This window comes from Natator depressus, chromosome 9 (genome assembly GCF_965152275.1).
Source record: "Natator depressus isolate rNatDep1 chromosome 9, rNatDep2.hap1, whole genome shotgun sequence".
Lineage (NCBI taxonomy): Eukaryota > Metazoa > Chordata > Testudines > Cheloniidae > Natator > Natator depressus.
In genome coordinates, this window is record NC_134242.1 from 31,613,646 (window position 1) to 31,641,044 (window position 27,399).

Genomic DNA, 27,399 nt, shown 5'->3' on the forward strand with positions numbered 1-27,399 from the left:
CCAATTGAGATTCTGAACCAGAAGACCATGAAAAAGAAGCAACCACTTGAGCAGCACTGGTGAGGGTCCAGTGGAAAACAAACAACAACAAAGGAAAACCTTGAACAGTCAAGACAATCTTCATACCTTTTATCCCCTTGGTCAAAAAGAGCAGATTGTAGTAGTTACAGTAGTAGAGATTCCCCCAGCAGATAAATAACAGCAAGTAATCCCCATGTTTTAGATCTCTGCTTCACTGTTTTTTTAAAAATAGCACATGTAATCATTAAAGGATGACTCGCTGGAATCAACTCTACAGTTATATGGTTTTATGTATTGCTGAAAGGTGCTTGATGGGTCCAATATAAGAACCTAAGTAGACAGCACAATTTAATAGTGCATTCCACTCAGTTATTGAGTAACTAAATTGCTATCTAGTTGAATATAGATTCATTTCTTGGTACATCTACATAATTAAATCTCTAAAATATACTATCAAAGTAATTCTTCAGCATAGTAAGATCCACATATGCTACAATGGGTCTTCTGCCTACTTGCAGCTTTGGGGTTGAACTCACACCTGTCAGTCACTGGCTGAAGGATATCTCTCTGCTGTTAATTACTGGGTTAGAACACAGTCTGAGACAAATATGGTATCAGGAGACCCAGCCAGAATACTCTGAAACCAGCCAGAATACAGAGGCACAGATCTGTCTTATCGTTGGAATCAAAGTCTGTTCACAAACTCCCCTAAAAAATTAAATGTATTCCTTCTCTAGCACATGGCTTTTTTTAGTAGCAGTCCTGTCAATTAAATCAGGATTTTGATGAGGAACTCTATTACTAGAGCCCTCTGCTGTTCCCCCCCTTCCATACTGCTAGTGGTTCTTAGGACAAACCTTTGTATTCATATATTGAAGACAGCTAATTGCTTGAATAAGCAGACAGATTAAACAATTTTCATCAATTGATAGCAAAGTGAATAAGGCACACTGATGTTAGTTTTATTAGAACTCCTTGTTATCTTACTTTAAAAAGCCTTAATTAGGTATTTATGTTTTTCCCTCAGGTCATAGAGTTAAAGTTTGAGAAATTTGATGTGGAGAGAGATAACTACTGCAGATATGATTTTGTGGCAGTGTTTAATGGTGGGGAAATCAACGATGCTAAAAGAATTGGGAAATACTGTGGAGACAGTCCACCTGCGTGAGTAACTTCCTTGGATTATTAACATAGCTATAACTGTATGTCCTTTTTGATATCAGTTCTTTACTATGTTTTTCTTGAAGTTAGTTTGGCAAAAATGATAGTTTTCTACATCAAGTACATACTGTGGGCTTTTCCTATTATCTCAGCTATATTGCACTGAATAAGGTTAGACTTTTAAATGCCTATGTATATGGAGAGATAACCGCTTGTAAAAGTTTATTTTTTCTTTCACATGGGCTGTCCTGAATGTGGAACATGCCCCATAGCATTTAATTTGTTTGCTCATAACTCTGTGAAATATGGTTGTTCAATGACAATTTATTTTACTTATTACTGATGATTATGCTTTTCACCAAATTATTTTATCCAGTATTTATTTACTGTATGTTAAATCTTGTCTTACCTCATTTGAAATCTGGTCACACATGTCTCAGTCTCCCCTTTCTGTTCAGTTAGTTGGTGATTTTAGTGCTTTGGGCCTCTGACCAAAGCAGATGTCCTCCCATTCTGGTCCCAAATACAACAGCAAAATATATCCTTGGCTGTCCTTGGGCTAAAGTTTCACCTTTATTGATGCAGAACTGTGCTAGTTGACCTTTGCCCTTTGGTCAGTTTCTTGTTCATTTTCCCCTGGGTGCCAGGCTGACAGGTCCTTCACGCCTGGGTCAAAGAGGTTTCCACACCACCTGTCAGTAGAGCTGTTGAGGAGCTCTATCCGTTTCCAGTGCTACAGGCCCTCGGGCCCTGGGTCATGAAGGGCTTGTATGCACTCTACCCAAAAATCACTCACTTCACTGCTTAAAAGAGTAATTTCTATTGCCCCTTTAAAAAAAAATGGCGTTCTTCCTGGCACCTTTCCAGGCTACTTTAGCACAGCCTTCCTGGACTCCTTTCTAAAGTCTTATCAGTCTGGCCTCTTCCTTGAGCTTTTCCAGTTCCTCCCAGGCTCAGAGAAGTAAATACCAATTGAATACTATCACAATGCCCTATACCCAATCTTGCCTCATCCCTGCAGCTTCTCTTTATATTTTCTGGAATGCCTTCCCAGTGTGCCTTGCAACAACCTACACAATTCCCGGAGTCCCTCAGGGATCCTCCTTGAATTCTACTTGGAGTAGGGATGTACAGGCCTGTCCTTAAAAGGCCAGTATGCCCTGTAACAATGTTCTATTGGAAAACATTATTTCCAAACATTATTTCTTAGTAATATTTAGTTTTTCTTTCACTCTGTGTACTGAAGCACAAGTCAAAGGTTTAAATATGGTATTTTTATGATCTCAATTAATCTCTGTTATGAGTTCTGTTGCATTCTATATCAATGCTCTTTCCATGCTAATGCACAAAGCCCATTCTAAAAATTACATGAAGTGGGGCATTTGTGCCTCAGATGACCCAAAATTTTCCCATTACAAACAAATGAAGTCTTTACTTTAGGATCCTATAAGTTTACTGTAGACCTCAGCTACCTGATTCCACCACCCCATTTTCAGTAGCTGCTACCTAATTCTGTATTCACTATAACACTATTAACATTTTGGTCATTTTCTCTTCATACTTGTCCCATTCTCTGGCTCCTCTGCTGCCCCCTGGACCACTGCTCACCTTCCCTTCAGTTAGTGCTTATTCTCTGCATTAGGCCTTGTGACAGGTTTGAGAGTAGCAGCCGTGTTAGTCTGTATTCGCAAAAAGAAAAGGAGTACTTGTGGCACCTTACAGACTAATTGGTTAGTCTCTAAGGTGCCACAAGTACTCCTTTTCTGTTAGGCCTTGTGTCCATGAAAGTGCTACATTCTATAGCACTATCTGCAGCTGTGCATGTTAACATCAGAGGGCTCAGACATCAGTGGCACAATTCCATGGCTTAGGATGAACCCGAAAAACATGAGTCAATGAAATAAAAAGACAGAATGCTCCAATTAATTTACGTATTGAATTCAAATACTTTTAGATGAACTCACAAATGAGTTGCCTGAGTTTATTGATCCTTAAACTACCAGAACTTTCCCAGCTTGCTAGTCAAATGAATATGATAGAAGAATATTGTCTATAAGCATTTGGGACAACTTGAGGGTTAGAGCATGGTCTATTTTGAAGTGTGACAAAAATTAATGATTTTTGTTTCCTCACGGCATTCATTAGTTGATATACCTCAGCAAGGGGCTGATGTTTATGGATTCTAAGTTTTGCCATTTACATTGAAAAACATTTTCTAACTCAACATTCATTTATTGTCAAAGTGTGATGCATGCTTGATTTTCTTCTGCTCTGTGATATTAACATGCATACATATTTCATACTTACTATAAGTCTCATATGTAGTTATATTACTGCCAGGACTAAAACCCAGAAAGACTGTGAAAAATTCTTTACTGCATAACTATCATGGCTCCCTGAGAAAAGCCTCTAAAAATACAGCTCTAATGAGGAGCTGTCTAGAGTTAAGTGCACTCAGCCTGAAAAATAGCCAACCAATGGCACTGTAATTGTATAATCAGGTCTGCAAAGCTGGCAGTAGTAAGTCTTAATTATTCTAGAAAATGTGTAAAGTTTCTAAGTGAGGTTAGTAATTTAAGTGTATCGCTTCAGCTATAGTATGGCTTCTTGATGCTGAACTACTTCAAGAGATGCCATGTAGCATTTTGTTTCAAGAAATACAAGCTTTAAAAAAAATCACAAGTCTATATTATTTGAAGGGAGTTTTATGCCTGAGAATGGTCACTAGTTGAGTTGCCAAGAAGAAATATTTCCTTACACAATGACTCTTCCAAATGACAAGTTTGATGGACTGAGACAAATTGTCCTTTATGATTATTTACATTATACCTTCAAGCGAATTGGCTTTCTGTGGTTCTGTACAGAACCACAGTTTTGTTTGTGAATTGTCCTTCAATAAAGCTCAGTTAGTAACCACTATTCATTAAACTTATTTTGAAAATGACTCTTCTAAATTTAAAATTTAATCATTTGTAATAATTCCAGAAAACAGAACCGTTGGATGTTATTTCCCCCACATGTAATGTTTTGGAGTTAGAATAATAAAGAAGACAAATTTAACAAAATCAAATTTCCTTAGAAGTACAGGTCTGTCAGTCTCAGGGATCAGTGAAAAGGAAGTCTCTTCTAATCTTTTTCTCCATTTTTCACTTCCCCAGGCAGCAGCCACATATATGAGTGACCCGTATGTCTAAAATTCCAGAGTTAAGATAGGTTTCAGAGTAGCAGCCGTGTTAGTCTGTATCCACAAAAAGAACAGGAGTACTTGTGGCACCTTAGAGACTAACAAATTTATTTGAGCATAAGCTTTTGTGGGCTACAGATGTCTTCTGTCAGTTACTGTAGTTACAATTCCTTAGTTGCCTGGCAGTACCAGGAATCAATGGTGAAATCCTGGCCCTGTTGAAATGATTGGGAGTTTTGTCATTGATTTCAATGGAGCTAGGATTTCATCCTGCATATTTGGTTAACTTCATTTTTCTCCAACCGCTATGATTGGCTTCAGGTCTAGCGTTTGGGGCTTTAATTTACAACTTTCTGAGAATAAAGACATTTTTCAGCCATATGGTCAAAGGTCCATCATTGTAGCATAGCTAAAAACAGTAGTACTATAAAAAGTGCCTGATGTTGTTAACAAAGAGCTTTGCACATGCTGGCCCAAGTTCTCCATTAATATCCAAACCCTTCATGTTGCTCAGGTGGTTCAAAGGGATCAGGTTTGGCTATAGTTGGGCAGCAGAAAGTTTCCCTGGTTTTCATAATGATACTGCTCTGTACCTGCAAGTTACATCTTATAACTTTACGTGAAGACAAAAACGTATTGTTGCTTTGCAGTTGCTCAGTGACAATGTTTTTATGCTATAAATAAATGTGAAGAACTTGGTAGCAATTAGAGCAGGGGACTGAGGGTTAATAATCTTGCTTTGTATTTGTGCCTCAGTCATTGCTGTGTCCTTGACCTCATTACTTGGGGCCTGATCCAACCCCTGTTCACCTCAGTGAAAATTAATATAGTCCTCCTCTTAACCCTTCATTACTCTTTTTATCTATCTATCTATCAAGTGGCACAGTATCTACCTTACAGGGCAGTGTGAGTTTCCATTAATATTTGTAAGTGCTTTGAGGGGCCTTAGTGACTAGTGCTATAAAAGTGCAAAATGTTTCAGGAAAAGTATCCCCATATAAAGGCGAGTTTTCTAATAAATGGAATGTGTTGGTTTTCTGATGGTGAAGCATTTTCTTAAATAAGTGGACCTAACCCCAGACAAGAGGCAGTCTGGTCCATGATGGATTCAACAAATGCTTGTTTAGACATGTTCTTATTACGGCTGTCAAGCAATTAAAAAAATTAACCGCGATTAATCACGCTGTTAAACAATAGAATACCATTTATTTTAAATATTTTTGGATGTTTACTACATTTTCAAATATATTAATTTCAATTACAACACAGAATACAAAGTGCACAGTGCTCACTTTATATTTTTTTTTATTATAAATATTTGCACTGTAAAAACCAAAAAAAATTGTATTTTTCAATTCACCTCAAACAAGTAATGTAGTGCAATCTCTTTATCATGAAAGTTGAACTTACAAATGTAGAATGATTTCCAAAAAATACTGCATTCAAAAATAAAACAATGTAAAACTTTAGAGCCTACAAGTCCACTCACTCCTACCTCTTGGTCAGCCAATCACTCAGATGAACAAAGTTGGTTACAATTTGCAGGAGATAATGCTGCCTGCTTCTTGTTTACAATGTCACCTGAAAGTAAGAACAGGCGTGTGACGGGTTGGATCACAGAAACCCCTTTGGGACTGCCACCTGATGTGCCTAGACTACCTACCTCTGAGCCCCTTTTCCCTGCCAGCTTGGGACTTCAGTATCTTGCCTTGTTTGAGCCAGACATGCTTGCCTGCTGCAAACACAGATCCAACTCTGAACCATGTCCCCCACAAGCTGCAGGCTTAACTGAAAACAGCTTAAGAAGTGCTCCTGTCTCTCCAGTACTCAGATACCCAGCTCCCAATGCGGTCCAAACCCCAAATAAATCCATTTTATATAAAGCTTATACAGGGTAAACTCATAAATTGTTCGCCCTCTATAACACTGATAGAGAGATATGCACAGTTGTTTTTCCCCCCCAGTTATTAATACATACTCTGGGTTAATTAATAAGTAAAAAGTGATTTTATTAAATACAAAAAGAACAACTTAAGAGGTTCCAAGTAATAACAGACAGAACAAAGTGAATTACCAAGGAAAATAAAATAAAACATGCAAGTCTAAGCCTAATACAGTAAGAAAACTGAATACAGATAAAATCTCACCCTCAGAGATGTTTCAATAAGCTTCTTTCACAGACTGGATGCCTTCCTATCTGGGCCCAATCCTTTCCCCTGGTACAGTCCTTGTTCCAGCTCAGATGGTAGCTAGGGGATTTTTCATGACTGCAGACCCCTTAGTTCTGCTTCACCCCCTTATATATCTTTTGCACAAGGCGGGAATCCTTTGTCCCTCGCTGGGTATCCACCCCTCGTTCTAAATGGAAAAGCACCAGGTTAAAGGTGGATTCCAGTTCAGGTGACATGATCACATGTCACTGTAAGACTTCATTACCCACTTGCCAGCACACAGGTATACAGGAAGACTTACAAGTAAACAGAGCCATTTACAACTAATTGTCCTGGTTAATGGGAGCCATCAAGATTCCAAGCCACCATTAATGGCCCACACTTTGCATAATTACAATAGGACCTCAGAGTTAGATTTCATATTTCTAGTTTCAGATACAAGAATGATACATTTATACAAATAGGATGAACACACTCAATAGATTATGAACTTTGTAATGATACCTTACAAGAGACCTTTTGCATGAAGCATATTCCAGTTACATTATATTGATACTTATTAGCATATTTTCATAACATCATATGGAGTACTCCGTCACAAGGCATTCACATGGCACTGTTGTAGCTGGCATTGCAAGATATTTACGTGCCAGATGCGCTAAATATTCATATATCCCTTCATGCTTCAACCACCATTCCAGAGGACATGCGTCCATGATGATGATGGGTTCTGCTCAATAACAATCCAAAGCAGTACGGACTGATGCATGTTCATTTTCATCATCTGAGTCAGATGCCACCAGCAGAAGGTTGATTTTTCTTTTTTGGTGGTTTGAGTTCTGTAGTTTCTGAATCAGAGAGTTGCTCTTTTAAGACTTCTAAAAGCATGCTCCATACCTCATCCATCTCAGATTTTGGACAGCACTTCAGATTCTTAAACCTTGGGTCGAGTGCTGTAGCTATTTTTAGAAATCTCACATCGGTACCATCTTTGCATTTTGTCAAATCTGCTGTGAAAGTGTTCTTAAAATTAACATGTGCTGGGTCATCATCCGAGACTGCTGTAAGATTAAATATATGCAGAATGCGGGTAAAACAGAGCAGGAGACATACAATTCTCTCAAGGAGTATAGTTACAAATTTAATTGATGCATTATTTTTTTAATGAGCATCATCAGCATGGAAGCATGTCCTCTGGATTGGTGGTCGAAGCATAGAAGGGGCATATGAATATTTAGCATATCTGGCATGTAAATACCTTGCAACACCAGCTACAGAAGTGCCATGCAAACACCTGTTTTCACTTTCAGGTTACAGTGTAAACAAGAAGCAGGCAGCAGTATCTCCCATCAATGTAAACAAACTTGTTTGTCTTAGCGATTGGGAGAATAAGAAGTAGGACTGAGTGGGTTTTAAGGTTTTACACTGTTTAGTTTTTGAATGCAGTTATGTAACCAAAAAAATCTGCATTTGTAAGTTACACTTTCATGATAAAGAGATTGCACTTCAGTACTTGTATGAGATGAACTGAAAAATACTATTTCTTTTGTTTCATTTTTACAGTGCATATATTTTTAATAAAAAATAATAATATAAAGTGAGCACTATGCACTTTGTATTCTGTGTCATAATTGAAACCAATATTAAAAATGTAGAAAAACATCCAAAATATTTTAAAAATTTCAATTGGTATTCTATTGTTATAAGTGTGATTAATCACAATACATTTTTTAAATTGAGATAAATTTTTTTGAGTTAATCGTGTGAGTTAACTGTGATTAATTGACAGCCCTAGTTTTTATGTATACTGAGATCAGCTGCCACAGGATAAGAGAGAAGGTTCTCTCATGGATTGGTAACTGGTTAAAAGATAGGAAACAAAGGATAGGTATACATAGTCAGTTCGAAGAATGGAGAGAGGTATATAGTGGTGCCCCCCAGGGACCAGTCCTATTCAACATATTCATAAAGGATCTGGTAAACAGTGAGGTGGCAAAATGTGCAGATGATACAAAATTACTAAAGATAGTTAAGACCCAGGCAGACTGCGAAGAGCTACAAAAGGATCTCTCAAAACTGTGTGACTGGGCAACAAAATGGAAGATGAAATTTAATGTTGATAAATGCAAAGTAATGCCCATTGGAAAGCATAATCCCAACTATACATATAAAATGATGGGGGTCTAAATTAGCTGTTACCACTCAAGAAAGAGATCTTGGAGTCATTGTGGATAGTTGTTCTTCGAGAGATGTCCCTATGGGTGCTCCACTTCAGGTCAAGGTGCGTCCCAGCGCCTTTGATTGGAGATTTCTACAGCAGTACCCCTGGGGGCTGTGCCCGCACTGTGCCTCGAGTTGTCAGTGTTTGAACAGTGGATGCACAGCCCAGGCTCCTCAGTTCCTTCTCTACTGTCCCCGGCAAGAGACGGAGTTCAGCAGTGCTCTTTGAGATTAGCTAGTTAGTTTGTTTCTCAGTTTAGTTAGATAGTTTTTAGTCGTTAGAGTTACTATTTAGATAAGTTACATTAACTGTTACACTTTAAAAAAAAACCAAAAACCTCCATGGTTACGGACATGCCCAGGCTTCACGAGATGTGCCTCCTGTAATGATGCCATCCCCATCTTGGATGGGCATTCACAGTGTGTACGCTGTTTGGGGGAGTCTCATGTACCCCAAAATGAGTCCACTGTACCAAATTGAAAGCGCGGACCCTCAAGGACAGGGAGCTCAGACTTAAAATGCTGCTCCTGGAAAACTGTCTCAGACCTGCATCTGACCCTGGCCAGCAAACCTCTGTGACACCCTCCAGAGGCAAAGCAAAGGCAAAAAAATGGCCAGCTTCCTCCCCCTCAGGAGCTGTTCCTCAGGGAAAAAGTTAAAAGCAGCTCTCCTGTCTCTGGTAATTCTCGCTCCATGGCTCAGTACCTTTCACGTGGCAGGCACCTCAGGCACCGACCGTGAGTCGGCTGCCTCACTACATGGTGCCGAGGCTCAGGGCTTTCAGTTGCCCACCTCTTTCAACTCTTCTACCGCCACCTCTGTCAGTACGGTGCCGAGAGCTGCTACGGTGCTGAGAATACAAGAGGTGGCTGCGGCACCATCCTTTGATCTTGTGGTGCTGCTTTTGCAGCTGCCGCTCTCGGCACCAAGCCTCCAGCCTCCTTTGCAGTGCCTGCCTCAAGGGCACCTACTCTACGGAGCCAGCTTGCACCCCCGGGACACCCTTCGGTGCATCAGGAGATGCCCCAGCAGACTCTGCCTCCATCAACTACACCGGCATCAACTCCTGGTCAGTCAGCTCCACCGCAGTTTTTACAGCCAGAGGAATTAAGGGTGTCCCATGCTCCTGACTCTCCTCTTCTCGGCACCAGTCTCTCACAGAGACCTTTAGCACCCTACCTTCAGTACTCCCCTACCACTTCAAGCCCCTCCAATGAAGTGTGGGAGAGGAGGAGGAGGAAGAGGAAGATGATGCCCAGATGTTTTCCTCTCAATACTCTCCCCAGATTCAGTTACCTACAATTGGGAGACGCATTACAGCACAATCTCCATATCCTCATGGCTATCCACACTGGTACAACAAACCCTGGATGGGACCACTTATGCCCCCCCCCCGGGGCAACGACCACACTGGGATCCATGGACCTATACCACACCACACTCAGGTGTTCCGCAGGCTGCCTGGAGGAAAGCTGTCAGACCCTCCCCACTGCCGGCTTACACTGAAATCCAAATAAGACCTGAAGTGGCTGCCACCCCTACAGAGGACACTGTCCCGCACACCACCTCTACAGCGATAACACCACAAGATGCCATGGTACCCCCACCAGCTCCCACTACTGATGAGCTCGCTCGCTTTCAAGAATTGTTTCAGAGAGTAGCAGAAGAGCTCAAGATTACCCTGGAGGAGGTACCTGAAACACAGCACGAGCTTACCGACATCCTGCAAGCTATGACCTCCTCCAAAATAGCCCTACCAATTAATGGGGCCATTATGGAACCTGCTAAAACTATGTGGCAGACCCCAGCCACAATAACACCCATTAGCAAGAGACTGGACTGCAAATACTTTGTCCCATCTAAGGGTTCTGAGTTTCTATTTACGCACCCCTCACCTAATTTGCTAGTGGTCGATGCGGCCAATCAGAAAAACAAATACCAACACTTCTGGTCCACTCCATTGGACAAAGATAACAAGAGACTGGACTCCTTCGGCCACAAAGTGTGTTCTTCTTCCACTTTGCAATTTAGAGTAGCGAACTATCCAGCGCTCTTAGCAAAATATGACCACAAAAATGGTGCTAAGGTAATGCAATTTATTGAGGATGTGTCGGAGGATAAACTACAACAATTTAAATCAGTGGTGTCTGAGGGCCAGTTGATCTCCTGCACAGCTCTTCAAGCCACCCTCAATGCTGCAGACACAGTGGCCAGATCCACAGCCACGGCCATCGTCATGCGGCGGGCCTAATGGTTTGCTTCTTCCTCCTTTCTGAAGGAGATACAGAATATGGATGAAGATTTCCCCTTCGATGGAGACAAGCTCTTCGCCTCTATGACTAGTGAGGTCCTTCACTCCATGAAGGACTCATGTGCCACACTCTGATCCTTAGGCATCCAAACACCTGCCTCAAAGAAGAGACAATATAGATATCAGCCATACCAACGATCGCGTTACCATACCTTTGTGCAACATACACCTTTAAGACAAGATGATATGCAACAACAACAATGACATAGGCCCAGGAACCAACGACGTTGCCCTCCGCAAACAATAGCGACCTACCCTCCTAACCCAAATAAACAAATTTGAAGTCTTGGTCGAGAGTATAGAAAACCTTGCACCCTCTCCACCGCCAACTCCAACCAACCATTTCTTTGGATACCGTTTGTGTCTGTTCCTGGCCGACTGGAAAACCATCACTATGGACAGATGGGTCCTGGAAATTATCAGATTGGGTTATGCCATCCCCTTCCTCTCCTTACCTCCCGCCCACCCTCCCACCCTGTCCCTCTTCAGGGACCCCTCTCACGAACAGTTGCTCTGTCAGGAAGTACAACACCTCATACATCTCGGAACAATAGAGGAGGTACTTCCTCAACACAGAGGGAAAGGGTTTTACTCCCACTACTTCTTGATGGAAAAGAAAAACGGCGGTTGGCGCCCTATCCTCAATCTTCGACGTTGGAACAAGTTCGTCAAGAAACAGAAATTCTGGATGGTTACTCTCCCAATGATAATTCCGACGCTGGAGCAAGAGATTGGTTTTCAACCCTCGACCTCCAAGACGCATATTTCCATGTCTCTATCTACTCTGCCCATCGACGTTTCCTCAGGTTTGCTTTGGGAGCGCAACACTACCAATATAGAGTCCTCCCATTTGGCCTCTCCACCACACCACGTGTCTTCTCCAAGGTGCTAGCAGTTGTAATAGCATATCTCAGGAAAAAAGGAATCCTCGTATTTCCTTACCTGGACGATTGTCTCCTCAAGTCTCCCACTCAGTTAGAAGCGAACCACGCAACTCTTGCAACCCTTCACTGCTTCCGCACCTTGGGCCTGCAAATAAGCAAAACCTACCCAACAAATCAACTTCATCGGTGCCCACCTCAATTCCACCATCGGTCTTGCATCTCTCCCCCAGGACAGATTCCACACATTGGGCAACCTTATTACCCAGATACGTGCCAGTCCACAGACTACAGTCTGAGACTCCCTACAGCTCTTAGGACATATGGCTGCTTACACATTTGTTGTCGCAAATGCTTGCCTGTACATGCAATGCCTTCAGGATTGGCTAGCCATGGTATACAAACCAAACAAGCACAGGCTAAACAATTTACTAACTATGCCCCAGAAAGTCAAGGACTCACTTCTGTGGTGGACCTCTCCCATCAACCTCTGCACCAGGATTCACTTCTGACAAGATCCCCCTTCAATTACCATCGCCACAGATGCATTCCTCAGGGAGCACACATCGGCCACCTCACCACTCAGGGTCTCTGGGCCGCTTCGGAAACCAAGCTTCACATAAATTTGCTAAAGCTCCGGGCCGTACACAATGCCTGCCTCCATTTCCTCCCATCATCCAAAACCACCAAATTTGAATCATGACTGACAACATTGCATGCATGTTTTATGTCAACAGACAGGGGGGGAGCCCAGTCACACAGAGGTGGTAAAACTTTGGAACTGATGCCTTCAACACAATATCCATATTTCCGCCTCATACCTGCCAGGTTCTCAGAATACCACCGCAGACTAGCTCAGCCGATCGTTCCCCATACAGCATGAGTGGGAACTCAACGACACCATTCTTTCCAACATTTCCCAGACCTGGGGTTATCCCCAACTGGATGTATTTGCCACAGCAACAAACAAAAAATGCCCGACATTCTGCTCCAGAACAGACCTGGGGAAACACTCACGGGGAGACGCCTTTATGCTCCCATTGTCTGAAACTCTTATGTATGCGTTACCGCCAATGCCTCTATTGCACAGAGTAATTCAGAAGATACGAACAGACAGAGCCAACATCATTCTCATACAACCGTGGTACCCCTTCCTCCTGCGCATGTCAGTCAAACCACCCATTCCCTTTCCCCCACTCAGCAACCTCTTATCACAATGCTGGGGACAACTATTTTACCCCGATGTACGTCTCCACCTGAGGACTTGGCTGATCAATGGTTCTCTAATGCGGAGTTAACATGTTCGGACCAAGTATGCTCTGTCTTGCTACACAGCAGAACATACAACACATGCACTACCTACCTGCATAAATGGAAATGGTTCACATCTTGGTGCGCTGACAAACAGACCTCTCCAGTTTCTGCTTCACTCCTACTGATACTGGATTACCTGTTACACCTTAAAACATCTGGCCTTTCTACGAGCTCACTCGAGCTCCACCTCATGGCAATCATCGCCTTCCACCATAAGATTGACAATGTTACGGTCTTTGCCCATCCAATCACCAAAAGGTTCCTGAAGGGTATCCAGACGTTATACTCAGACGTGAAACCGCCTGCGCACCTTGGGATTTACACCTTGTCCTCAAAGCCCTGATGGCTAAACCCTTTGAACTGATGGCTACCTGCTCCCTTCCTCATAGCAATCACATCTGCCACACGAGTAGGAGAAATGGGGGCGCTTATGGCAGACCCTCCGTATACCCCGTTCTTCTGCGATAAGCAGGGCCGGCTCCAGGCACCAGCACACCAAGCAGGTGCCTGGGGCGGCAAATGTAAATGGTGTGGAAGGAGGTCGGGCTCTGGGGTGGCAATCCGTCCTCAGTGGTAGTGGGAATTCGGCGGCCGCTCCATCACAGCGCGCTTGGCGGAAATTCGGCGGTGGGGACGCAACTCTTCTTCGGCAGCTGCACCATCACTCTGCCTCTGTGTTCAGCAGCAAGGTTTTTTGTTTTGTTTTTTTTGCTGCTTGGGGCGGCAAAAACGCTGGAGCCGGCACGGATGATAAGGTCACACGCCACACGCATCCAAAGTTCTTACCTAAGATACACTCTTCCTTTCACCTCAATGAACCTATACACCTCCCAACATTTTCCCCAAAACCTCACGCTAACGCCTTTGAAACAGCAATGCACACTCTTGATGTTCGCAGAGCATTATCCTTTTACCTGGATAGAACAAAACCGTTTAGAAAACCCCCAGACTTTTTGTCTCTACTACTCAGCGCCCACAGGGAAATGCTATCTCTACACAGAGACTTTCCCAATGGATTGCTGACTGCATACGCCTTTGTTACCAACTCAGGCAAATACAACCTCCTACATCAATTAGGACACACTCTACCAGAGCTGTCTCCACCTCCACGGCCTTTCTCCGTAATGTCCCACTGTCTGACATATGCAAGGCAGCTACCTGGGCATCGAACCTTACCTTTGCTAATCACTACGCTTTCATCCACACTGCAGCGTCCGACACCAGATTGGGTAGAGCTGTCTTGTCAACAGCCTTCTTGCCTCATCCGAAGTCCCAGCCATCCTAAGGGATACTGCTTTTCAGTCACCTGAGGTGGAGCACCCACACTCGAAGAAGAAGAGGAAGTTACACACCCTGTGCAGTAACTGACGTTCTTTGAGATGAGTGTCCCTGTGGGTGCTCCACTACCCGCCCTCCACCCCTGTACTTTGGAATTCATAACGCACTCCGTTGTAGAGAAGGAACTGAGAAGCCCGGGCTGTGCACGTGCTGTTTAAACACTGACAGCTTGAGAGGCAGGCACAGCACATGTGCAGCTCGTAGGGCTACTGCTGTAGAAATCTCCGATCGAAGGCACTGGGACGCACCTTGACCTGAAGTGGAGCACCCACAGGGACACTCAGCTCGAAGAACGTCAGTTACTGCACAGAGTGAGTAACCTCCTCTTCTCTGAAAACATCCACTCAATGTGCAGTGGCAGTCAAAAAAGCAAACAGAATGCTGGGAATAATTAAGAAAGGGATAGTTAATAGGACAGAAAATATCATGTTGCCTCTATATAAATCCATGGTACGCCCACATCTTGAATACTGTGTACAGATGTGGTCGCCCCATCTCTAAAAAGATATATTGGAATTGGAAATGGCTCAGAAAAGAGCAACAAAAATGATTAGGGGTTTGGAATGGCTTCCATATGAGGGGAGATTAATAAGACTGGGACTTTTCAGCTTGGAAGAGAGATGGCTAAGGGGAGATATGATTGAGGTCTATAAAATCATAACTGGTGTAAAGAAAGTAGATAAGGAAATGTTGTTTACTACTTCTCATAACACAAGAACTAGGGGTCACCAAATGAAATTAATAGGCAGCAGGTTTAAAACAAATAAAAGGAAGTATTTCTTCATACAACGCACAGTCAACCTGTGGAACTCCTTGCCAGAGGATGTTGTGAAGGCCAAGACCATAACAGGGTTCAAAAAAGAACTAGATAAATTCATGGAGGATAGATCCATCAATGGCATCCCTAGCCTCTGTTTGCCAGAAGCTGGGAATGAGCGACAGGGGATGGATCACGTGATGATTACCTGGTCTCTTCATTCCCTCTGGGGCACCTGGCACAGGCCACTGTCAGAAGACAGGATACTGGGCTAGATGGACCTTTGGTCTGACCTAGGAGGGCCATTCTTATGTTCTTATGCTTCTGATCAGTAGCATCATGCATTTTGAAGGCAGGCTCCAAAGTTGCTGGTTGCAGTCTAAGTCAGTGTTCAGATTTGGTAAGATAGTCCAGTGCATGCTATATCTTCTGGAGTTTACCATAAGCAAGTTTATAGTACATTTTATGGTGCTTATCATAATATCTTAAAGGCCAAAATTAGATGGTTCTTCATAACCATATATCTATTCTGTATTAAAACATAGTTCAAGGTAAGCTATTCCAGTATTCCATCTCTTCATTTTAAATGGCAAAATAACTAATGTAAGACACAAGCCTCGTGCTAGAGAGAATATATGCATTAAAAACTTAGGACAAGTCAAAAGATGAGATTAGAGTCCATGCATAAATTACATCAGTGCTTCAGTAAAGCGAAGAGCCTACGATGGGCTGATCCTGCACCTATTGAAGTCAATGGCAGTTCTCCCATTGACTTCAGGGATGCGGGATTGACTCTGCAGAACTGAACTACAGTAATTTATTCACACTGGACAGTAGGAAAATAGAATTTTGTAAGGTTGCCCTGTACTGGTGTTTCTGATGGACACATTTATAACATTAATGTACTATATCCCCTGCTCCTCTGTTGAAAAGCCAGGTGCTGTGGAGCAGTGAGGGTGCAGGAAATGAATAGACTCAAAGGACAGTAATGAAAATATTAGCTTTATGAAAGAGGGTTACATTTTGAAGCTGCCTTCAATAATTACATGAGGCAGAGCTCATTAACCAATTGTTACAAATAACGTAAAACCACTAACAGAACTGATGCACTTCAGGAGTACATTAGTATTGGATCCATGAACTCCTCACGTGTTTGCAGACATTTTACTTTCTATCTTATATTGCACTCTAGGTGAGCAATCCACTATAACCTTGCACCTGATTATGTCTTACAAATCACTATACCATACTATAAATTGTACTTGTGGCACCTTAGAGACTAACCAATTTATTTGAGCATAAGCTTTCGTGAGCTACAGCTCACTTCATCGGATGCATACTGTGGAAAATACAAAAGATGTTCTTATACATACAAACCATGAAAAAATGGGTGTTTACCACTACAAAAGGTTTTCTCTCCCCCCAACCCCACTCTCCTGCTGGTAATAGCTTATCTAAAGTGATCACTCTCCTTACAATGTGTATGATAATCAAGTTGGGCCATTTCCAGCACAAATCCAGGTTTTCTCCCCCCCCGCACACACTTTAGATAAGCTGTTACCAGCGGGAGAGTGGGGTTGGGGGGAGAGAAAGCCTTTTGTAGTGGTAAACACCCATTTTTTCATGGTTTGTATGTATAAGAACATCTTCTGTATTTTCCACAGTATGCATCCAATGAAGTGAGCTGTAGCTCACGAAAGCTTATGCTCAAATAAATTGGTTAGTCTCTAAGGTGCCACAAGTACTCCTTTTCTTTTTGCGAATACAGACTAACATGGCTGTTACTCTGAAACCTGATACTATAAATTGAGATTATACTGAAAACCTGCAATTTAGTAGGATCTTTTTCAGTAATCATAATTTTTTTGTAAACAGTGTGTTCCCAGTAAGTAGCAAAGTCTAGTACAAACAATAGCAACAGTGTCCCTAGGCAGTTAAGCTAATACAATGGAAAAGATTCTTCTCCTGCTAACCAGCAGTGTAATCTTATTATAAGTAACTGGTATCACCTGTGCAGTATTAATATAATTCAAATGAGAAGATGATGTGATGTGCAGAGATAGGTCAAATATCCCTCAGATGGTTATTTTTACTCCTAGTGTTTTGCAATCAGAGCATAGCTTTTACATAGTGAATACTCAGGGTTCTTGTAATTCCACTGCTCTGTGCCAACTTTGTGGCAAAAGAACAAATTCTGTGCAACGCCAGAATCAGCTCTTAGATGCAGAATTCCAAATAACCAGAAAGTGAGTGTGTGTGTATGTCTTAGTGTGTGTCTTAAACCCACAATTAACTGAAGTCATATACTTGTGAAATGGAGATACTCACAGGTTTTATTTTAAGGGTCTAATTAGGAATATTAAGAACGGCCACTTAAGGCTTAAAAAAACGAAACATCTATCAGATTTGTTGTGAGTGGTAGGGAGGCAGGCAGAATAATTTTGTAAGATTTACTTTTCAAGTCCATTTCTTATCTTCGTCATCCCACAAGAATATTTTTCTTTTTGTTTCTATTTTGTTTCCCATTCCTACTCTTCCCTTGTGACCCTTCTTTTGTATGTAAAATGCACATTAACAATTATTAATGAAAATCAAATGAATGTCTCCAAAAAGTGCAAAAGAAGGTAGGAGGGGGGAAAGGAGAAGGCACTGCTGCCACCCAGTACACTACAGGATATGCCCTGGCAGCAAAAAACAGTCACAGATGCTCTGATGGAATTACAGTAGTACCCTGAGGTAATCAGCATTGGGGCCCCATTCTGGTAGGTGCTATACAGACACCACTGATGAAATGGCAACTATTTAATGGAGGTATCTGCAATCATATGTATTAAATTTATACATTACATTTAAACACCACAACAAAATGCAGTCGGCTGTGCTGAGATTTGGGGGTATATACCCAATTATTGAAAAAAAGCTAAACCCATAGAAGGCAATAATACCTGAACTTTTCCTTTACTTACTATTTTATTTTTCCAGGAGTTTCAGAATCCAGTATTGAATTCAATTTCTCCATCCTTTCAAAAATGAGTAGATTCTTCATTTGAGTTTGAAAAAAAGACTTTTTCCCATATTAGCCAGTTACCAAGGACTTTTGAAATAAGTTTCCCTCCTTTTCATTCGTCATTATTGCTCTTTTTCCATGGTGCTGCTGTGAAGTCAAAGCTGAATTTAACAACACTCATTTTGAGATTAGTTTTAGAAATATGGGATTTATGATTAATTGTATGATAAAACAGAAAGAGCTGGGTGATGAACTTATCTCCGATCCAAGCATGAGTATCTGAAATGTGAGCAAACACCACCAAAAAATGAGTTGCATTTAGCCTTGATTTATTCTTCTCCCCATCCTAAGCAGCCCCCTTGAAACCAGTGGTGCTGCATGGGTGTAAGGCCCCTATTAAGGTATCCCTTATACACATGCTTAACATTATGCTCAAGAGTAGTCCCTCTGAAGCCTATCTTCAGAATAGGGACTGGGAGTGGCTGGTTCATTACAGAAGCAGCTTTGCCTCTCCTGGAATTGACACCTCCTCATCTATTGTTGGGAGTGGACTACATCCACCCTGATTGAATTGGCCCTGTCAACACTGGTTCTCCACTTGTGAGGTAACTCTCTTCTCCTCATTTGTCAGTATATTTATGTCTGCATCTGTAATTTTCACTCCATGCATCTGAAGAAGTGGGGTTTTTACCCACAAAAGCTTATGCTCAAATAAATCTGTTAGTCTTTAAGGTGCCACCGGACTCCTTGTTGTTTTTGTGGATACAGACTAACACGGCTACCCCCAATACTATCTTCAGAATATTTGTTAGCAGAGTGTCAGTGTGAAGGGAATGGCACTAGTCATGTGCATAAAGTAACACGTGCATAAATCTTTGCAGGATCAGGCCTAACTTTCGATCAGTGACTGATATATTAAACTGCTTTTATATTTATGTTTCCAGTTAAATTTTGCTTGAGTGAATCTCCTGAAAGAGTCTCCCATAACAATGAAAATTACTGTCACCTACTGAAAATAATACTGTAGCTCTTCAGAGCACTATGGCCTGGTGGCTAGAGCGCAGGGCTGTGACTCAGACCTGGGTTCTATTTCTGCCAGTGCCACTGGCCTGCTAGGTGACCTTGGGCAACTTTAATCACCTCTGTGATCACCCAACTCAGTTTCCCTGTTTGTAAAATGGGGATAATGATACTTGCCTGCTTTGAGATCCACTGCTAAGTATTTAGTCATTTTGTACTATGCATGTTATAAAAACTTCCTGGTTTAAAGGCATACAACCAAAGTATTTTCTTCTGTTTCAGGCCCATTATATCTGAACGAAACGAGTTGCTCATTCAGTTCTTGTCTGATTTAAGTTTAACTGCTGATGGCTTTATTGGTCACTATAAATTCAGAGCCAAAAAGTTACCCACAACCACAGCTCCAGCTACGACCACTCCCCCTGCAACAGCAAGTAAGTTGTACGGGTTTTGTTTATTTTATATTGAAGAAGAATTCACTCCAGGAGAAGGAAAAATGAAGGGAAACTGTAGTAAAAAACATGTGAAAAAGCAGAACTTGGTTTTGTGGTTTGTTTATATTAAAAATGTTGAGGGAGTGGATGAAAATTAATGCACCCAGGGGAGTCACTAGAATCCATTTAACATAATTAATGAAAACTCCTCCAAGCTAGAGTTTCCTGTGCCTGTAACTGTCACAGGTGAAAAAAATGTTAGCTCAGAGTCTGAAGTAGCATTTCCCACATTTGCTCGTTTTTCTGGCAATTAGCTAACATGTACCTTTCACCATGGTAATCACATAGTGCAATTCAAGACTGATTTCTTATTTATGCTTAATACAATTCTGATTACTCTTCTGAAAATTGTTTCGGTTTAGACTTCTAAGGAAACCATTAAATCGTTTCAGGATGAGTTTGTACGTAAAAATTGACCATACTTGTCTCTGTTTGTCCAGTTGGTGAGATCTAACAAATGGTGCAGATGCCAACTGAATTCTCATTAGACCCTACTGGCAACATCACAGCAATGTTTTATCTTTCAGGTTAGGTTTGCGCAAAAGATTGTGGTGGTGTTTTGTAAAAGAAATATGCAATACTGAAAAATGAGAGCACCCCCTTTATACTTGCCTAAATATAGACAGCGTGTCTAAGATCAGTGGGAAGTTTCCCATATGCTTCACCAAAAACACCTCATTGCTGTGATTCTGAAGGGCTTCACGCTTGCAATCTTCATATGCTGAATATGAGAGATTAAATGTATAACAACAGCAGCATACGCACAAATTATTTATGATGTTTTTACAGCACTTGGGTTGATTTGTACTTAAAACAGATCAAATTGTCATGATAAAGACTTCAGAAGGGTTGTCAGAGATGTGGTGCTGAAAATATATAATGAAAAGCTGTTAAAAATAGTCTTTGGGAGAAAACAAACATTTTAAAAATTGAAATAATGAACTATAAAAAATAATTTTGACATGACAGTGGAGAGAACCCGAGTAACAATTAATGCAGTTCTTCCTCAACATAAAGTTCTCTTTTTTAAGTTGTTACTTCCCATATTTGCCAGTCCCTAAACTTGTCAGCTGTCCGATATTGCACCGTTTACATCAAGTGGCCCATTCATCTATTTTGGTAGCTTTTTTTTTTTTGTAACCTTTATTAATTTGTTCTAAGCTTTTTAAACCAGTCCTTGTGGCACCATTGATGTTAAAAATAAAACCAGCCCACTAGTGATCTCACAGAGTATGTAGCAGACTCAGAGTTGACCACAAAGGAGAGCTTGTTGGGAAGAGACAAACAGGAAGAACTCTCTATTTGTGATCTGCTCTCCATGGCTTAGACCTGTATGACCAAAAACAACTTTCCACAGTTTAAACGTTTGGTAAATTACTGAATGGCATGTGGAGAAACGTTGTGGATATTTTGTTGGTATCAGAAGCCTTAGTAATAACAGGCTTTTATTATCGTGCAAATCAAAATAGTTCAAGTCTGCATTAGACTTGTTAAACCATTAGTGACTGTTTAACTTTTAGCAGGTACTTCCATGAACCATCATGTTTAGTTATATACATTTACAGTACCATTATTATTAGGATTATTATATAATGGCAAAGTACTGAAAAACCATGAAGTTTTCAAAGGATTAAAAGTAGGTCAGTGACTATCAATTAAATGTTTCACATAATGCTGCATAATGAGGTGTTTTTTTTAACTTCACTGTATAGGTCAAATCATGTTGCTTACAGTATAGCTACAGATAAAATTGATACCGCTTAAAGGTTTAATTAAATACAGCCAGACCCTCTCCAGTTCATGCTTTGCTAAATTGCAACATTTCTCATCCACACAAGCATCTTCCCACTTCTCATATGCTGTGGTGAGGTCTCGTACCAACCAGATTTTATTATTTTTACAAAATGTACAGTACAACTAGATATACTACACTTACTAGTATACCTTGAAGTATTATCATGAACGCACACGAAGTCATAGTTGACAAAATATTTTGTGATGCATTCACCCAGTCTTTAATATGCATTTCACGCATATTCTCTAAATAGACAAAAGGAACAAAGAGGGAGAAAGGAAGTACTGTTTTACAGATGGGTAACTGAGGCACAGAAGGTTTAAGCGACTTATCCAAAGATATTGGCAGGGCGAGGAAATGGAACCCGTATCACCTGATTCGCAGTGCAGTACAGTACTTTAACTGCAAGATTATCTTGTGTGTCTGAAGGAGGCTGTCTAGTTATAACTATAACATTGTGTCTCAATGATGGTATTTTAAAAGTATACTGTTAAGACTGCATGGCAGTGGGTAAGAATACAAGGAGATAATTTGAATGCATGTCTCAGATCACATTACATTGTCAAATATAAATGTTATTGCAAATTGTTACTATAAATAAAAAAAGAGAAACTGTGCATTAAAAGAACATGAACAGTGATATATTGTAAACCCACAAAATTAAGACTATTCAGCAATAAAGCTGCCATCATTTTAATGCCATCTTGGCATCCCTATTTACTCCAACACACACACACACACACACACCACTTAACATTTATACTTGAATGCATAGACACAATAGGGATTAATTAAGGCTGTACTTGCATATTTCATGACTTTGCAACCAAATATTTCCTAAAAAATGCATGCCTTATATACAGGTTTTAGTTGTACCCCTGACAGTTTATTGCGTGCAGTTTTGTAACCTCACAAACCAAGTGGACAGCTGAAATCTCTATATTTATAGTATGCATTCTGGACTGTACAAGGCGTTTTCAATTCTGTTCAGTTAACATGGCCATTGAAACAGATAAGTGAAGACAACATGTGTATAATAAAAAAGATCCAATAAAGATTGGGTGAGGAAGTTGGAAGAAGACGAATATTGAAATCATCTTCAGGCAATTCATCCCTTGGAATCCCAAATCTAGTTTTGCAGATTGAAAACACCAGAAAGAATCTTGAAAATATTATTTAGAATGTTTTAATACACTCAATATCAATTTTACTCATTTACGTTTTTGTCCTATGATAAAAAGCTTTGAAACCTACAGTTGCCCTGTGCCAGCAAAAATGTAGAAGGAATGGGACTCTTGAGAGCCATTACTGTTCAAGTAACTTTGGTAAGAACAACAAAGTTTATTTCTTTATAATTATTGACTTGGGACTATGTGTTTAATCTCTGAGGAATTACAGAGAATGTAGTTGTAAATTGCTATTAGTATGCAAAGAAATGTTTTTATATCATCATACTCTCTCTCTCTCTCTCTCACGTATCTATGACTCAATACGTTCCTGGAGCTGTTTTGAAGTAAAGACAGTGAATGTGTATCAGAAACAAACATACTTTCTCAGTCTAAACACAAATGACTACACAGAAGGTGAACTGTTGCTATATGAAAGTGTTGATTCAGGTACTGTACTGGCATGCTGTCTTGCTGGAACAGCCTGTATATATTTTATTCACAATGATATGTTTGTTGTACGTACTTGCATTACTCACTATTCCATAATTCAGTTTGTAGATGTTCAAAATATTTTTTTAAATAACCTACGGCGAAATATGGAGAAGCTGTGAAAGCCTATGAGCCATAGTTTTCTTATTCAGATATAAATCACTGGTGATTAAATGATGTTTTACTGTATTTGCACAGTACTATCAGTCAGTGACTTTGTTTAGTTACCTTCCGAGGTGATTCCCCCATATTACTGTTTGAAGCCTCTTTTTAAATCTCACTCTCTTCTACTGCTATTGAAACCTCATGTTGTAGCCACCATCCTCTCTGCCAAAGAAAGTTGCCCACAGTAGCCTTTCGAGCTAATCCAGTGATCATATTGCTAATTGGCTTTCCTCTAATACACTGGGTGAAGCTTTGTGCCACTTTGCCATAGCAAAACAGCCCTAAAGACAGCAGATCTGGGGGCCCTGGAAAAATCCCCTATCACAGGTGAATCCTTAGATAGCATAGGGCCATAATGTAATGTCTTATGCCACTTCCCTTCCTGTCTGCCAGCATAGAGAGGTGGCTGCTGGTGCAAATTAGAGAAGCCTTCAGGTTTCTCTAATTTGCCCTCAATGCAGATTGGCTCACAATCAGAGGGACATGAAAATGGCCTTAAACTACGTTGTTTTCTCCCCTTATTGAGCTGTGCAGCAACTTGATCACAGCCCACGATCTGGGTCAAAGGCTTTTTTGGCCATTGGGTGACACAATGCAAGGCACTTTCCTTCTATCCCGTAGGGCAAGAGAACAGCTTTTAATACTTCACCCAGCTTTTGATGATCTGAAGTTTCAGTTCCTCTTTAAAATAAGATGTTTGGGTATGTGATCTAGGGTTTGAATTAATGCAGAAGTTTTTAATTTTGCTGGCTTTGACACCCTTGGAAAATAAGAGCAATTTCTTTTTTTATATGTATTGTATACCTGTAATATTTGGTAGCTGATCTTTAGAAGTATGTTTTCTTAGTCTCCATTAATGTAATATCTATAGTCCTATTGTGATGAGACTGCATCACATATAACTGCAAGAAGTTCTAAATTAAAAGAATACATTATATAATTTCACAAATGTTTGATCTGAAATGTTGGTTACACCAATGTTTAAACTATTCAGTCAGCATGTATTAGATCATTCAAGATCTCATTCGAAGGTGAACTGCAAAGGAGAAAAATGGTTGTACCATTTATTGTTCCTTTCATAATTATGGCCTAAAGTTTGCTTCTGCTTGTTTCTTTACATTAGGAATATTAGGTCATGTCTTTTTCTTGCTGAGGACTCTTTGGAGGATTAGAAAACAAGAGTTAGGATAGTGACATTATATAGGCTTAAATTTAAGTGGCAGTCTGTGAATTACTAAAGTCAGTGGAGTTCCATATGTATAAAACCAGTGTGAGATGAGAGTCAGGTCCTAAAATTCACCATTGCCTTTTGACACTGAAGAAAACTGCAGTTCTGCTTTCAGCCTATTGTCATGTCACTATCCCACTCCATTTCTCCAGTCTTCCAAAGAGCTCTCGAGCAAAAACAGGGATGACAAGACCTGATATTTCTATTGGGGGAGGAAGGGGGAAAATCATCCAAAAGAATGTACTAAACTTTAGAGGTTGTCTTTATGTATCTTAAAGAGTAAATAAAAAGGGCACTTTTTTCTTGCTTTGCAGTTCACCTTCTAAAGAAAAGTGTAGGTGTTTTGTGCAGCCTAGCAGTTTCACAATTCAATCATCAGGTAGGAGGTTCTTCTTACTATAAACATACTAAAATATGTCTGAAAATAAACAGGTTTGATTTTCTGTTTTTCAGAGATCCTAAATACCCACAAGTTCCGTTGACATCAGTGGGATCTCTGGGCATTCAGCATCTCTGAAAAAAGGTCAAATATTTTTTATTGGGCATGTGAGCTTAATGGTGCCCCTTCTTCCTCAAAAAGGAGACATGGGCGATGCAGGAGCCCAGTGTAAGACAATTAAATAATAATGGGTGTAAGAGTTTCCAACTATTTTAAAAATCAAAAAGAAAAAAATAAAAGGTTAATAAAATCTTATCTCCTGTGATACACAGGAAGTCAGATGAGATGATATGATGGTGGGTCCCTTCTTTAAAAAAATAACTAACATCATAGAGTTTAAGTATCAAAACTTAGAATTGGATTTCCAAGTTGTTGGTGTTTTCTGGAAACAGTTCTATTTTTGACAGACCTCAATATGACCACCAAAATTTACCAATAACGAGTGACCCATTCGAAGTGCTGGGATTTTTGCAATGTTGCAACCTCATTTTGGTGGCTGATAATGTATTTCTGTTACCTTCTTACCCTTTGGAAATAAGCAAGAGTTAAAGGGGCATCCATCAAGTCTGACAGATCAAAAATTTAACCTACTATAAAAATAAACATGATACTGAAAACTAAATATATTCTTTCTTCTAGTAATAACTGGAACTGTTATCACAGCAGTCCCACGGGGCGGCAGCTTACATGCAACAATATCAATCATAAATGTATATAAGGAAGGAAATTTAGCAATCCAGCAAGCAGGCAAGAATATGAGTGCCAAGATCATTGTTGTTTGTAAGCAGTGCCCTCTCATCAGGAGAGGTAAGTAAACAAGAGAAATAACTGCTTTAGGTTTCTGTAAAACTTTGCTAACCATTGCTTCCATTTTCATAGCTCTTCTAACAATTTTAATTAGTCAGCTAATGTATCAGAATAACTAATTTCAAGAAAAAACTATCTATATAATGCATTTTTACAGTTGTTTTCAGAATCACTTGACCTACATGACAGACTTCATAGATAAACATCTACTTGATTGTAAAACCTAGGCATAGACTTTAAATCCGATACATGTTGTAGGTGAAACAATTCTTACAACTTCATTGATGCAGTGGTTCAGTATCATGATTTTAATAAAATCAACAGGAACTTGTTTTGGTGTTCCCAAATAAAGCTTAGCTGGATTTCAGTTTTGGATTTAGGTGTTTGGGAGCCTGTTTTCACATGCAGTGATTTAGAGGGGGTAAATGCAAAGAGGTTAAACCTAAGAGTACTCAATACGACAACCAAGAGCACATTTGAAAGCATGATGACCTCTCCTCCTCCATAGCTGTTTTGTGCTAATTTACCTAATACCTCCCTACCTCAACTATCTTACAGGCAGTCTAATAGTAATACACGCACTTGATATCTGATGGGAAGTAACATCACTATAGCTATACCAAACAAAATTCTGTATCAACCATGTCAACCAAGGCAACATCCAATAAAATGTAATCAAGATGGCAAGTGTATCGTTATTAGAAATGCTTAGACAAGGTTTCATAGTAACAAGAAATTGAGAACAGACCTCAACTCAGCCTCCTGAGTAAACTGTAGTAAAAGCAACAAAGAAACCAAAAATGGAACCAGAACAGGGAAAAATCACAATTTAACTAGAGTATAAAGCAAAACACTGAGTATGCCGCTGGTATTTCCAACATGTATCCAAAATGGCCAGCACCAAAGAAGAAATCCTAGTCAGAAATTAATTTTTGCTTTTATCTTTTGCTGCCTGGAATCTGGATATCTGGGAGATATAACAAAATGTGCTTGATGGAGTAAATTGATTCCCTTTAAACAGGCATAGTGGCAGATTAGCCACAGGGTCCATGCCCAGGGGCCTCCACCAACCAGGGGTGGAAGCCCAGAGTCCCGGCCACCAGGCAGGCAGGGAAGGGAAAGCCTCTGCCCCCCAACCCCAGTCTGTGGCAGCACTGCTGGGTGGGCAGGGAAATCCCCCTCCCCCCCAGTGCCCTCCAATCCCATCCCTGGCAGAAGCTGTGGGATGGGGAAAGCCCAAGTGCCCCACAACCATCCCTGGCAGAAGCTGCGGGGCTGCAGGTAAGCCCCCATGCCCAACCCCATTCTCCGGCCGAAGCCCCAGCGCCCCAACGCTGGTCCCCCACAGTAGCGCAGGGGGTGGCGGGGGAAGCCCCAGCACCTGGACCCCCGCTGTGGCCCTGGGACTGGAGGATACTTGTGACAAC

The 27,399-nt window shown here is 40.7% G+C and overlaps 1 protein-coding gene across 4 annotated transcripts in view; it reads left to right on the forward strand.

Moving 5' to 3' along the window:
• PCOLCE2 (procollagen C-endopeptidase enhancer 2) overlaps positions 1-27,399 on the forward strand; it is a 46,545-nt gene that overhangs the window by 17,615 nt on the left and 1,531 nt on the right. For 2 of the 4 annotated variants that reach the window (XM_074963830.1, XM_074963831.1), the window contains exons 5-8: positions 1,049-1,185; positions 19,669-19,820; positions 22,917-23,000; positions 25,805-25,972. In XM_074963830.1, the coding sequence (XP_074819931.1) occupies positions 1,049-1,185; positions 19,669-19,820; positions 22,917-23,000; positions 25,805-25,972 (541 nt within the window). Of the gene's footprint in view, positions 1-1,048; positions 1,186-19,668; positions 19,821-22,916; positions 23,001-23,189; positions 23,292-25,040; positions 25,106-25,804; positions 25,973-27,399 lie in introns of those variants that run through there. The other 2 variants (XM_074963832.1, XM_074963829.1) reach the window with 2 other exon arrangements.